This window comes from Struthio camelus, chromosome 5, assembly GCF_040807025.1.
Source record: "Struthio camelus isolate bStrCam1 chromosome 5, bStrCam1.hap1, whole genome shotgun sequence".
NCBI classification, from domain to species: domain Eukaryota; kingdom Metazoa; phylum Chordata; class Aves; order Struthioniformes; family Struthionidae; genus Struthio; species Struthio camelus.
In genome coordinates, this window is record NC_090946.1 from 57,071,216 (window position 1) to 57,084,628 (window position 13,413).

The 13,413-nt window shown below is 39.2% G+C and overlaps 1 protein-coding gene and 1 long non-coding RNA gene across 6 annotated transcripts in view; both read right to left on the minus strand.

The window, feature by feature from the left end:
* LOC138067321 (uncharacterized) overlaps window positions 1-3,835 on the minus strand; it is a 201,955-nt gene extending 198,120 nt beyond the window's left edge. The window contains exon 1 of the long non-coding RNA XR_011141193.1: window positions 3,709-3,835. This is a non-coding gene — a long non-coding RNA (uncharacterized lncRNA). The remainder of the gene's footprint in view (window positions 1-3,708) is intronic.
* Window positions 3,836-11,814: 7,979 nt separating this feature from the next.
* SEC23A (SEC23 homolog A, COPII coat complex component) overlaps window positions 11,815-13,413 on the minus strand; it is a 33,089-nt gene continuing 31,490 nt past the window's right edge. For all 5 annotated transcript variants that reach the window (XM_068946517.1, XM_009670910.2, XM_068946515.1 and 2 more), the window contains one exon: window positions 11,815-13,302. In XM_068946517.1, coding sequence (XP_068802618.1) covers window positions 13,213-13,302 — 90 coding nt within the window. In that variant the 3' untranslated portion in view covers window positions 11,815-13,212. The remainder of the gene's footprint in view (window positions 13,303-13,413) is intronic.

Below are 13,413 nucleotides of genomic sequence, written 5' to 3' on the forward strand. Positions count from 1 at the left end.
ATCTGCATTGTATTAAGGTAAAACTCCAAATTCATGTTGCCAAAAGAAGAAACAGAGGGGAATTACTCAGATTTAAAGTGGCTCGTGGAGGGCAGGACTGTCGTAAAAACTAGGTCTCAAGCTCTTCAGGTTGGTTAATGCCAGAACTTAATCCTAAAAATAATAAAAAGATAGATGCAGTGACGAAATACCCCCTAATTCTAATTAAAGGCTGGACTGATTTTATGTGTAGCCAGAAATTTCGGCAGCAGGCCCACTTGGCAAAGTAAGGAGCTGTTAATGAACTAAAATGCAAAATGAGAATATACAAGAAGTGGAAGCAAGGACAGGAAACAGAGAAGGACTATAAAAACTTGCTTAGGCGATTAGGGATGGGATCAGGAAAGATAGAAGCAGCTGGAGCTCAAGCTGCTGAGGGACATAAAGGGTAAAAAGAAACAATTCTATAAGTACGCCAGTAGCAGACAAGTTCAAAGGAAATGTGAGGTTCTTGCTGAAGGGAAGAGATAACCTGGTAGCAGATAGTATAGCAAAGGCTAAAATCCTCAATGACCTTTTCTGTCTCAGTCTTCATAAAGTTTCCAGACCTCCGCGTGTGCTAGCACAGTTTGAAAAAAAGGATCAGACAACAGTAAGAGAGAAATAGGTTATGGACTATTTAGAGAAGCTGAGTGTATTCATATCTAGAGGGCTAGATAGGATCCACTGGAGGATGGTGAAAAAGCTGGATGTGTGATTGTGATTTGAGGATCACATGATCCTCAAAACATTGTGACGATCCAGGGAGGCCCATTGAAAAAGGCTAAATCTCACCCACCTTTAACAAAGGTTCAGAGGAACTAAACCCGAACCCCAGCTTCAACTCGGTCCCTACAAAGATCATGCAGCGCATCTTCTTGGGATCCATTTCCAAACACACAAAGGACAAGAAGGCGGTGAGGAACAATCAGCATGGATTTACCAGGGGCAGATCATGCCTGACAGATCTGATTACCTTCTATAATGAAATCACTTGCTATGTGGACAAGGGAAGAGCAGTGAATATAATATACAGCCCTCAGCATCCCTCTACATCAAAGCCACGAGTTTTATCATTGCAAAAGCTTCTGCTGCGATGCCAACAATTCATGAGCACCTTTGCTCATCTGTAAAGGCACCTGTGACTGCTCCAACCTTCCAAGACCATTTGCCTCTCTTTCCTGATACTTTGGACCTCCTTACTCAGGTTTATCTGTCTTATCTGTTTCCTGTCTTGTTACAGTTCATGGCCAAGTTTCTACAAAACTGTTTTACTCAATTCTACAGTGAGTACATGCAAGTGTCTTCTTGTAGTCTGAACTTACAATTCCCTGTATATTCCATGATTATTTCTTCCAGCTAGTAAAGGATTTTGGAGTTATCAGAAGCATTCATTCAACAATTAAAATTCCTAACATAACAAGTTTTATTCTGGACATCTCACACCCCCAAGATAATTGTTTTCTTATATTAGTTCCAGTTTGATGAATGTTTTGGGCAAGTCTTTGTCCAGCTCAGTAGATATAACGTCTCATTTCCTTTAGTCAGTTAAACCCAGCTTTCCCCTTTTGGCAAATTAAAAAAAAATGCATACAAATCAGTGCTTGTGTATTTAGTTTCTGCTTATTTTGTGTTCTTTTTCGATGAGGGGAACCAAAGGATGATCATTCTGCTGAATTTCCTCCCCTGTGTTTATCTAAGAACATTTGTTCTTACAAGTTCAAATTTTTCAAAGAAGATGTTTTGTTACATTTAGAAGAGCTTCTGCTTATTCCATTAAAATATTTTAGATCAGTTCTTTGTAGTTGTTCTTTCTAGATCAATTCTTAAAATGTCAAAAATGTTTGTGACAGGTGATTTACTTTAAAGGGTTGTCATTCTTATTTTTATCATAAAAGTTTAAGCAATGACAAAAGAGAAAAATAAAATATCACTGTGCTTTTCTAAATGGAAGTGAATTTAACTCAGATCCTACACTGATTCGGCCCGTACTTAACACAAGTGTAAAAGAGAGATAATCAAAGAGACTTGGTTACACCAGTAATCAGTGTAATTAGAGTCGGAATCAGGCCTGAAGTCTTATGCAGTTACTGCCCCCTTACTTATGCAGTTACTTGTCAAAGACAGTGCAAATGATTAAAATATTCCCAGTCACTTGGAAGCTGCAAATCCATATTACTGTTTTCCACTGCTGTTGACGCCAGCCACTCCTTTCTTTTCACTGATCTGATATAAACTGAAGCCACAATATGGTTCAACTGGCAAACTGGAATTAGCAATAACCTCTGGTAGGCAGGAATGAGACTGAACGTGAAGAAGTAAGAATCCTGTAAAGACATGGAATTGCAGCCAAAGTGCGGCAGGGTTTGTCTGATAGCATTAAGTACTTCTCAGAAGAGAAGTTTTAACCAAAGCCCCGTTCCTGTGGAGGTTTAGTAGGCACATTTGATTCCACATACAGCAAAATAACAACTTATTTCATTGGGATCACTGTACAAAAGTAAATGATTTCATTTATTTGTGAGACTGGAGGTAGAGTCTATAAAAGCAGTCTCCTCTTCTTGTAAGAACATGGAAAGTGCCTGTTGTAATACTGTTAACAGTATTTTGAATAATATGTATTTTTATTAGCGAATAAGATCAGTCGTGTCAAGGTTAACACATTGCAGAAATCAGATAAAAATAGATGTCCTATTTATTCTACTCAGAATAACTCCAAGATGTTTCAAGCTCTGCTTAGAGTGGCATTATGTCATCCATTACCAATTACTTCCTCTCAAAAAAATAAATCCAGATTTATTTATACACGCTGCTTAAATAGGAAAAAGGATAATTTTCATTCAGATGCAACTGACCTACTAAGAAGACTTGTCACTTCATGTATCTCAGGTACATATGCACAGATAACAAATTTTGTTTAATCTTCTTTCAATTCACTCTGATTAAGGTGGATTAGCTTTTGAAAGTGTTATGCCCACATTATCTTTTCAATTAAAAACATGTCTTAGAAAATATTCTCTAATGTGTTTATACATGTAGTTTTACACGCACCACAAAGACACAGATTTGCACTCGGAGCAGAGGAATCTCAGTCTGTGCTGGAGCCTGTGGGACTGTTCAGACTTGGGCTACAATTCTGCTGGATAACAAGTAGTCTGTGCAAGGATCTACCCTTAAATTTGTGAATTTTCAATTCTTTTCTAAGTTGAAAGGAACAGATATGGTAATGGGACTCTTTATGCTGTGGTCTTGGTAGATTACACACAGTTACTAAATCTGTCTTCTTTTCTACCATTTTCTATCAGGGGTGTACTCTTGCTTTTGTAAAGAAAATTCATTCATATCCCTTAGCTAGGAAGAGGTTATTAAGTCACTTAAACCATTGCTTCCCTCTGGAAAGTGCAGCCATAACATTTTCTGCATCCCTGCTCAAAAGCATCCTATCAACATATGACTAACACATCTGATAAGTACAGAGAAAAGCAATTTCTGTTATTCCCAAAGGAAAGAAAGTAACAGCAGAACATTTACGCAGTAAAAGCTCAGTTCAACCATCTTTTTCATTTTAGTCAGCCAAATTATAAAAATAGAAATCAGAGTGTACTTGGCTTGATTTAACTTTTAATGGGCAAAAAAAAATCAGATAACAGAACGGAGTAAGGATTTCTTTGCACTGCATATACGGTATACCTTGTTCTGCAAAGGCTGCAGTGATCTCCTCCTCCACCCACTCCTTACACAGCTTCACTTCTGGGGCATTTTTGCTCTCCTTGGAAACAGCCATTAACCACAGCTTGCTCTAGGATGCCAAACTGGTGTTCCCAGGGAAACGAGGGCTGGAGCGACTTGCTAGTATTCAGGGTTAAGTCAGCTTCCCATTTGGAAGCTGGCAAGGATTTTTCTCCTCCTATCAGCTTGGCAGGAACTACCAAGATACCAGGTCTGTTTTTCTTTCATTTGACACAGCCAACTTCCTCCTATCACCTGGACATTTCACTTAAAATTCCTCGTTATTGCAGAGAACCCGACATTGTCAAACACCTCCGATCTCTGCTGCTTTTTTCCCTGTGACACAATGTAAGTTTCATCTTGCATTTTTGTAAGGAAGTTCTGCAACAGATGCTAAAATATTTGTTTTTGCTGGCAGTTCATTCATGCGCACAGAGGCACAAAGATAACCCATCTGAACAAAGTGTCTCTTACACAATTACAGTTGCAGGGGATTAGTTCTGATGGCAATCTCCCTTTCCAGACCTGCCTTTACTCCAAGAAAAAATACTCTATCTTCTGCAATCAATTTTAGCTTCAAGAAGTCTGTGATAAAATTCTCATTCTTTAAAGGACAAAATATACATTCTGCTGAGCTCTGCACCTACTCAGCTCTCTAGTTTTCTGCTACTACAGGGACAAGAATGGAGTAAAATCCCATTGTTTTGATTGGTGTCATCATTTAAAGTGTCATTTTTCTTTTCCTCTTCCTTCTGCCGGGGAGTGGGAGCAAGTCTGAAGTGAGATTTTATGTCCTCTCATGTTGTAGTATTGTTTAAGACACAGTGCTAGGGCTAATATCTGGGCTATTTTTTTCTCAGTGCAGTATATAAATATTTAGAGTGAGAGGACATAATATGGAAGTTCATATGGGAGGGTCACCTTTTGATCTTAAGTAGACTGGCAGCATTGCTTGAAATCATAAGGTCCGCCGCAATGAATGTCCCACTTGACCTTTAGCTGCCAGAAGAGGTGGCTGTTGGTGCCTCTTCTTACAGCCTTCCTTCTATATCTGCTTTCCTCCTGGACAAACACAACTTGGGCTCAGCAGCTGGGTGGCCGTGTAGACAATAACTGCGGTAACAACAAAAGGGACTACTAAAGAGTAGTCATTCACTGCTCTTCTAGCTGCTTGCATGGCATGCCAGAAAGATGCAGGAAGTAATATTTTGACCACCTATCAACTTGCCATCTGTTTTCTGGAAATAATTCAATGCAAGTCCTTCTAAAGAGTAGTGCTAACAAAAATACGCTTGCTCCAGGATGAATAAAGATCAACAGTGCTACAAACCACTTGAACACTACTTCACTAGCCAGGTGTGACATGTCTGCAGATTAGAATAGTTCTTTAAAACCCTCCACATGCTTCAAGTAGTATTTCAAGCTGTCCTCCAGTACTTACATATCTAGCAGAAAAAAAATCACTCTTCCATGGCAGCGCTCTCTTCAGCTCATACAGCATAGAGTCCTATCAAATCAGAGTGCAAACCTGTCAGTGCTAAAACAGAAAACAGGAAGTATAGACCAGTCACCAATATGCAGAAGAGCCAGTCAAAAAAGAGCTCATAGCTGAATCCTAGAAAGATGATCTCCTCTTGTTTGGTACTGACTACTTTATACCAATTCAGTGTCATCTAACTTTTTTTTGGTCTGTGCTTAGCTTCAGTTTTCATACATGTCTATGTGCTTTTCTTAAATTTTTATGAATAACCCTATAGACCAATGCAGTTCCATGTGCTCTTTGTAGACTATGAACTGTGGTCCTTGAGTTACTGGGATCTCTCTCAAGGTTGAAGAGTCAGCACCTACACAGGTGAATAAGGTCTAATATAGAAGGAAGAACATATGTTCAGGGACCGCAGAGTGTAGCCCCACTTCATTTCCACCCTAGCTGAACAACTATTATGGTTCCAAGGTACCCTGACAGCATGTTTTATACATGTCTTGCAAGTGGCTGAATGGCCCTGAGTGGTTTTCTTTTCCCAGCACTAAGGACAAGAGGAGAAAATTACACAGCTGCCATGCCTGGGCTTCCTCAGATACATGAGGAATAAGTTATATAGGACTTTCTGATATGTTATATAGAACTCTGGCCATTCTGCAGTCAGACCGGAATGTGCATAGTCCCAGTGCACGAGGCTGATAGCACACTCGTGACACATGCAGGTATTTCTCTCTGGGAAAGGCACGTGGCAGCCCTACTGCTCACTCCACCTGCATTAGCTTCCAAGCAAACTCTTACCCCGCTTCACGGCAAGCGTGCCACATAACTGGCCACCTCCAGGCAGCCATGGAACAGGATGGAAAGACACATGGGATGGACAGCCTGCAGGTGTTGGTGACAGTATCCATCGTTTAAAGTATGCAGTGACTATTTTACTTCATTCTTGCTAAAATCAATTTACAGACATCAATGTCATTGTTTATCTTTTAGTGTCACAGCCCTTTCTTTGGACAAGAGCTTGCACTATTAGGCACAATCTGCTATTTTAAACAAGCTTTTACACTAAATTCAGAGCAGAGCAACAGCTTCATTTATTTTTCCATCTGTTCTGTTCAGGCTCATTGGCTTTCATGTAACATTTAACTTTTGTATGAACTCAGAATGCCAAAAGTTAAACCGAGCTCAGCTCTGTTGTGTTTCACAACCTGACAAGGGATAATGAAATTGTTTGCCTCGGATTTGATAGAAAAACAGGATAGGATCATGGTCCCTGTTTATTGACTATGATTTTTAACCATGGAAAAGAGAGAATATTGGGAAATACGATTTTCCAAACATGCTAATGTATGTTGGAAGTACCCATGGGCCCACTCTCCGATGTCAGTCTCACAGAGCCAGCCATGAGGCTCTAGGAATCCCTCTTGACAGTGTTTCTAATTCCAGTCAAACACACATGTCTTTAAGCAATTTAACTTCAACTTTTGGGCTGAGCTTGTTAAATCTGTGTCCCATCCAAGCAGGAGATGACAGTCTAAGGTTAACAGCCCACTACCTTTTCCCCTCGTACAGCCAGGAGAAAGCAAATTATTGACAGGTGGCATTAAAAGACAGGAAAGATCAAATACACATAGAGAGTAGCTAAAAGAAAATCTCCAACTTTTCAAAAGAGACCATGAGGCAGCATAACGCAACATGGTTACATTACCATGTACCAGCTGCTCCAGCTGCCTCAGACCTGCGAACTGGAGGGAGAGGAGAGGCCACGTCGCGGCATTTACCAGCAGCAACTCACAGACAGCAAGAAACAAAGCGGCCGAGGCTCGCTGCCTGCCTGACCCAGGAAAGAGCAGAGCATCGTCAGGACCCGTCCCTGCCTTCTTTCCAGCATCCTTACATGGAGGGCAGGGAGCCTGGTCCTGATGATCAGTCAGAAACAGCTCAAGCTTTGAGGCTTTTATGCATATAAATATGCATAAAATGCCTTCAATATGCCTTCAGTTAAAGACATTTCATGGAGTTCAAGGGCTGGCTACAGCTCCCGACAGATATATGCTCTCCCTTTGCTGGTGAGGTGGCCCCTACGTGCTGCCAGGTTTTACCAACCTTGGTCTTTTTGCCTGGTTAGGGGTGGGTATTCCCCATAGCAATTTCCTAACCACTTACCACCCACAGGACAGAGATTTTCAGTTCCCCTTTGTTACGACTGACTAGCTGCTACAGCTTGCAAACCGAAACAGTAGGGTTGAATATCGCAGCGAGCCACCTCTGCATCAAGACAGCAGCGTTTCCCTGCTCACGGGCCTCAGGCAGCCTTCAGCTTGGCCTCTCCGCACACAACTCCCAAGCTGGTTATGCGCTTTGAATCCTTTTCTGCCTAGCATTGGTAAGGAGTTTGTCTTTGCCTTCCTTCTTCTCACACAGGAGAAGAGATGATCTGACAAGAGGAAGATGTGATCTATATTTGGAATAATGCAGGGGTCACACGAAAAAAAAAAAAAGAATTACTCTCCTGCCTCCTATGCAGAAAGGATGCACACGATACAGTAATGTTCCCAGCACTTACTCTTTCTGAAACTGTTGGTGTGCCTCCTGTCCTACACTATGACAGAAATCAAAATAAAAGTATTTTTGTCATTGCTGATTAAAAGAGATCTTACTTTCAATTTCTAAAGTATTTTAGACAAAACTTTCCTTTCATTTTCAAGTCAGAGAATACCCTCTCATTTAACTACAGAAAAGCTACAAATGGCAAGTAGAAGGAGAGAGTTTTTCCCATCTTGGATGTACTTTAGTGGTTTTAAATGATCAGGTAGGCAATATTTGGGGTCTTGTAGGGTTGATTTTTTTTCCTAAAAGGCAACATTGATAATGAAATTCTTTGTACAGTCCTGTTCATTATAAAGAATAAAGACACCATTCTGTTTTCTTGATAACAGTAGGAATCAGAGAGAAGGCAAATTCTTCGCTCAGTTCTGAGTTTCTTGTCTTTCATTTCCGGGTCACAGTTAATACGGGACTAACCATTGTTCATTCCAAAAAGCTTTCTCTTGTCTGTTTTTCTTGGATTACATTTCTAGGCTCAAGCATTTTCTTGCTCTCTCCTTGTCCTTTTGACAGTTTTGTTTTGCCTATTCTTTTCCACTTCAAGCCAGTACCCAGAAAAAAAGCACTTTGCCAGCACAGCTGTTTCTGCCCGATCGTTTAAATGGCCCATGTTTTGGGTGATGGCTCCTAATGCTCTAAATGCCTTGTTTCAAATTGGAGCTTAAATCCTATCACTTTTCCTGATCCAAGGGCAGCCTTCACACTTAGAAACTTTTACCTAATCTTCTGCATACTAGTATTAAGAGACTAACTATGCCTTTGAGGATATAATCCAAAAAAGAGGCTTAAAAACAAATATATACATGAAGAGAGAGAGGGAGCTCAGATTATATGTATTTTCACTATGCCTTTAAAAAAAAGAACTTATGAAAAATAACTTTTATTTTTAATGGGGAAAAAAATCAGAAATCCTGTACAGTTACAAAAATGCATTTCCTTTTAGCAACTATAAGAAAGGTAGCAATGCAAAGGTAGATCCACCCAACAGTAACTGCAAAAGATCCTGTAGCAAGAAGGAAAATAAGAGGAAAAAAAAGTCACAGATGATGGCATTAGAGGACAGCATATGAGTATAGAAGGACTGTGCCAAACTAATGCTTGTCATGGTTCCCTAGATGATCCTACAAGAAGCTTTTGCACCCAAGATAGGCTTTATTTGCCCATGCTGCAGAAAGTGAGGAAAGCCACCAGGACAGTTACAGCCGAGTCTACCACAAATGTACATCTAACAAACATCAGGCACTATTTTTATAATTCAGGATAGATTTTTCCTGTTCACATAAGAAGATCTGATGGTAGTGATGGTAGTGTTGCAGGCTAGTCTAAATATATGGTAAGAATGGGCCTTAAGTTAATAGATAGAGAAGAAAAATTCAGATGCTTGAGCAGCACATATAGCCTGAAAAGTTGTTCTCTGTCTTCCTGAGATAAAGGCAGCAGGCTAGAAGCGCATGCCTCATAGGTTAGGCACAGCGCAACGACTGCCCGTGCCACTCTGCTTTTCTATACAACGCAGTGACAGAAATACAGTTTCCCCATTGAATATGAAGGGTTGTGAGCCTTGATCTGGTGTCATGATCCTGGCAAAACATTAATTTCAGATTCACCCATGTTGCTCTCTGAGACAAATGTACTTTCCAGACAGCAATGCTTCAGGCACATATGTGCCCAGCAAGGAGGTTTATGACACAAACAGATTTTGTACTGTTCTAAAGCTCACAGCCTGCCTAACAAAGCAGAGAAGAGAGCGCCTGGTTCCTTGCTCCCCTTCCTCTCATTGCCCACTGATAATTTTCAGTCTTCAATTTTCCCATCCTTAACAGAGCAGTCAGTCAGCAAACCAGTTTTATCTCTTTTCCTGCAGAAGGCTACTTCTTCTTACGCCAAGCAGAGGATTAAAAGTCTCTAGGCTTTTTTTCACAGGAGATTTGACCAACTTTCCCTCTGATTTCCAATCTGTTTCCAACCAGAACTAAATATTAAAAGAAATCATTGCAAGGCCTCCAATCATAGCTAAACGGGTCAACCCTTACAATAAGACAGCAGTGTCATGGATATTGCATCTTACTAATACCTCTTCACCAAGAAACCTAGGTAATACAGATGCTACCAAGGACAGCAAATAGCCAGCAATTCATCATTTTTAAACCATTTTCTCCTGTAGCACAAACCTAGAACATACTATTGATTTAAATATTGACCAATTCTCAGTCATAATAAACAGCCTACTTCCCCAGCAACACGAAAAGACATTTTCAGCTTCTGTGGAAAATGCAATCAATTGCATCAAATCTGGACAACTTCTAAAGAAGAAATTTTCACCCTGAAATCTAACACAAGTGCTGCAGAGAGACCGAAAACATTTAAAGAACAAGATAGTCTATCTAGGCTATTCATGGTTCTGTCCATCAGTTACAGTATCAATTTTAGGATGCATCTGTCTTAGTTGCCTGCCATGAAACTTCAGGAATCACATATGAGATCTACTGTAAATAAGACATACTCATGTTTAATTTACCTATTATTTTTTAAATTTGCTGCACAAGACTTTAGCAGTACTTACAACATCACACTGAGCTACAGAAGAAAATCACAATTCGCACCAATGTTGCTAAAACTGTACTTGGAAGAAAATGTGTCATCTTTTTCCTTAGCTCTATAGCAAAACTCTGCTAGTCCTGACTGCAAGAAACGTAACAGGGTAACTGATGGTTGCCATCATGTCCTCCAGACACGAGCCCTGAAATAGCTGCATCTCCTGTACACTCTGGTCTAATGTTAAAAGGAAATTAAGGAAGCTAAAATTGAACTTCACAAAAGATGTTCAACCTAAAAGTCAAAAATTCTTTAAACACAGAAGAAGGTAAGCTGCTAGGGAATCAGCGGGACTGCTTGACGGCAAAGGAATAAAAGGGGTACTCAGCAGTGATAAAGCCACAGAGAAGCTCAGTGAAGTCTTTACTACTGAACATATGGGGGAGGTTACCACTTTCAATGCACTCTTGGCAGCAGATAGGTCAAACGAGCTGTATCAATTTTATGTAAGTGTACAAGCAGTATTAGGCCAAACAGATAAATGAGATGTTAGTAAGCCACCAGGACTGCATGGCATTCATCCAAGAATTCTGGAGGAACTAAAACACGGAAAAGCAGGATTGCAAGCCAAGACGTGTAACTATCATCACACATGGTCACTCATTACACATGGTCACTGCTGCAGCTGTCAGTCTCATCCACAAAAGGGGCTGCTGAAGGAATCCTGCAAACTACTGCCTGGTGAGTCTGATCTCCATCCCTGGTAAGATGGTAGAGTCTATAATAAAGAACAAGACTTCTGAGCTCACAGATAGTCATGGGCTTTTGGGAAAGAATCAGTATGCTTTCTGTGAAGGGAAATCCTGTCTCACTATGTAGCGGGTGCCCTTGGAAGGGGTCAATAAGCAGGAAGATAAAGGTAATACCTACTTGGATTTTCAAAAAGCCTTTGACAATGTTAAACATTTAAAGTTACAGAAGAAGCTAAAGTTGGCAAAGGACTGGATGAAAGAACCTATTACAGACTGAAACTTGGTTAAAGGGTAGGAAGGAAAGCATAAGATTTAATGGAAAATTATAAATACAAAAAAACCCACCATCCATTAACATGACTTGATGATGAGAGACTGATTCATTAGTCAAACTGATTCATTAGTCAAAAGGTATCTAACTGTCAAACAAATCAGACATATTTAGTGTCATGACAATCTTTTTAAAAGCTGTTTATTAACTAAAATGAAACAAAGGTAAGAGGGTTCTGAATTTTTATTTCCTAAATTGCCACTAATGTGAGCAGTTCAGTATCTCTGGAAGTTAAACAAGTTTGCTGCCAATTACTATATGAATAAAAGATGTGAAGTTTATCTGAATTATATCATTACCAATTTTATTTCCACATTTCATTTCAAGCACTGACAGAACATCAGCACAATAAATACAAAAAATGAGAGAAAAACATGTATTTTATTTGTATTGAGGCAAATGGAGCTCAATCTCCTTCAGATAAAAGAAATGGAGAGCAATCGATTTAATCAAGTTTCCCAGAATTTATTACAGACAAAACAGAACAGATCTCATGCTTATCACACCAATAAATGATTGAATTTCCTATGTCTGAACAATCTCTCCCTTCCTGGCTTCAGGCTTGGCACAATTTTGTATTACCCAATACCATATTTCACATCTTTATTTGTCAAAATGTCCTATCACCTATGTAAACATCTGTTGCATGTGTAAACTTCAAAAAGTAAATGGGAAAGCCTATTAATTTACCCAAAAAACCAGGTATGAACTAAGTATCAAATTAATTACAGCATATTCTATATAATACTGTTTCAACAAGAATAGCAGCCTGTTGAACTCATAACAAAAAGGAAGCAGAAACAAAAAGCGTATGTGCAGTGCCATGCATTAGTGTAATGACATCGTAAGGCATTATCAGAAAAGGTAAATACATTTTTTAGAAGTATACTCACAGACAACAATCAAGGCTATACTTCGAGTCAGTTCATTTTGGTAGCGTATGGTCTCTCTGTAGCTCAAGCTAAAAACACTAATTTTTGAACATATTCATCTGCTACTGTTCTTCTGATAATAGATATTTTTGTCAGAAATACAGCATGTGGATTCTAAACTTTGCAGAATAACAGTTTTGGGGCATTTTTACTTTTTTCTGTTCAAATTCTTTACAAAGAGAGTAAAAAAAAAAAAAAAACCTCTGTTCCAAAGAATCAAGTGGGGCGAAAGGGAAGAGGAAATACTTGAAATTAAATACTCCTGAAACAAGCAACACATTTAACAATAACTGATCATTGCAGAAAAATAAAGTTTGGCACACTAAGTCAGAGGAGTGCCTTACTATTATTGTTATTTGGTTTTTGTTCACTTCTTGCTCAAACTGAGTAAACAAAAGTAAGTCATATGGCAGTCTGGAAAGCCTGGTATCACCAAAGATTTCCTTTATTGTTCAATGTGCCTTTGTAGTGTAAAGCAGGATCAGCCTCAATCATTTAAAAAGGAAGGAGAAATCACATTTCAAAGTTGTTACACATGGTGTCAATGTAATTACAGTATCATGGTAACCAAAATGACTGTTCTCTTTCCTCTAATCTAATTTAAACTACTACCTGTCTTTTTTTTTTTTTTTTTTTTTCAAACTGCAGTTTACATTAAGACGTTTGCTGATAACAAAAGCTTTTATTTGAAAACAACACTACTTTAAATTTAGTCAGGCAGCTTGTGCATATCAGAGCATTCTGTCAAGAGAGACATGGAAAAGGGTGAAGGAGAAAAAGCTGAAATATGGCTCCAGCCTATCTGTGCCTTTAATTCACAGCAGAATGTCAGGCCGCACTAGAGACAGCAAGTTTCTTCAGATGATCCATAAATACTTGCAAGCTGACATCATCTGTAAGAATGGGTGCACCAGACTCCTACAGAAGTAAAGGAAATAAGGAGAATGCATTATAACCATTGCAAAGAAAAAGCATTTTTAATGTGCAGTATGTTCCATCAAATAAACACTTTATAAGTTTAAAAAGACC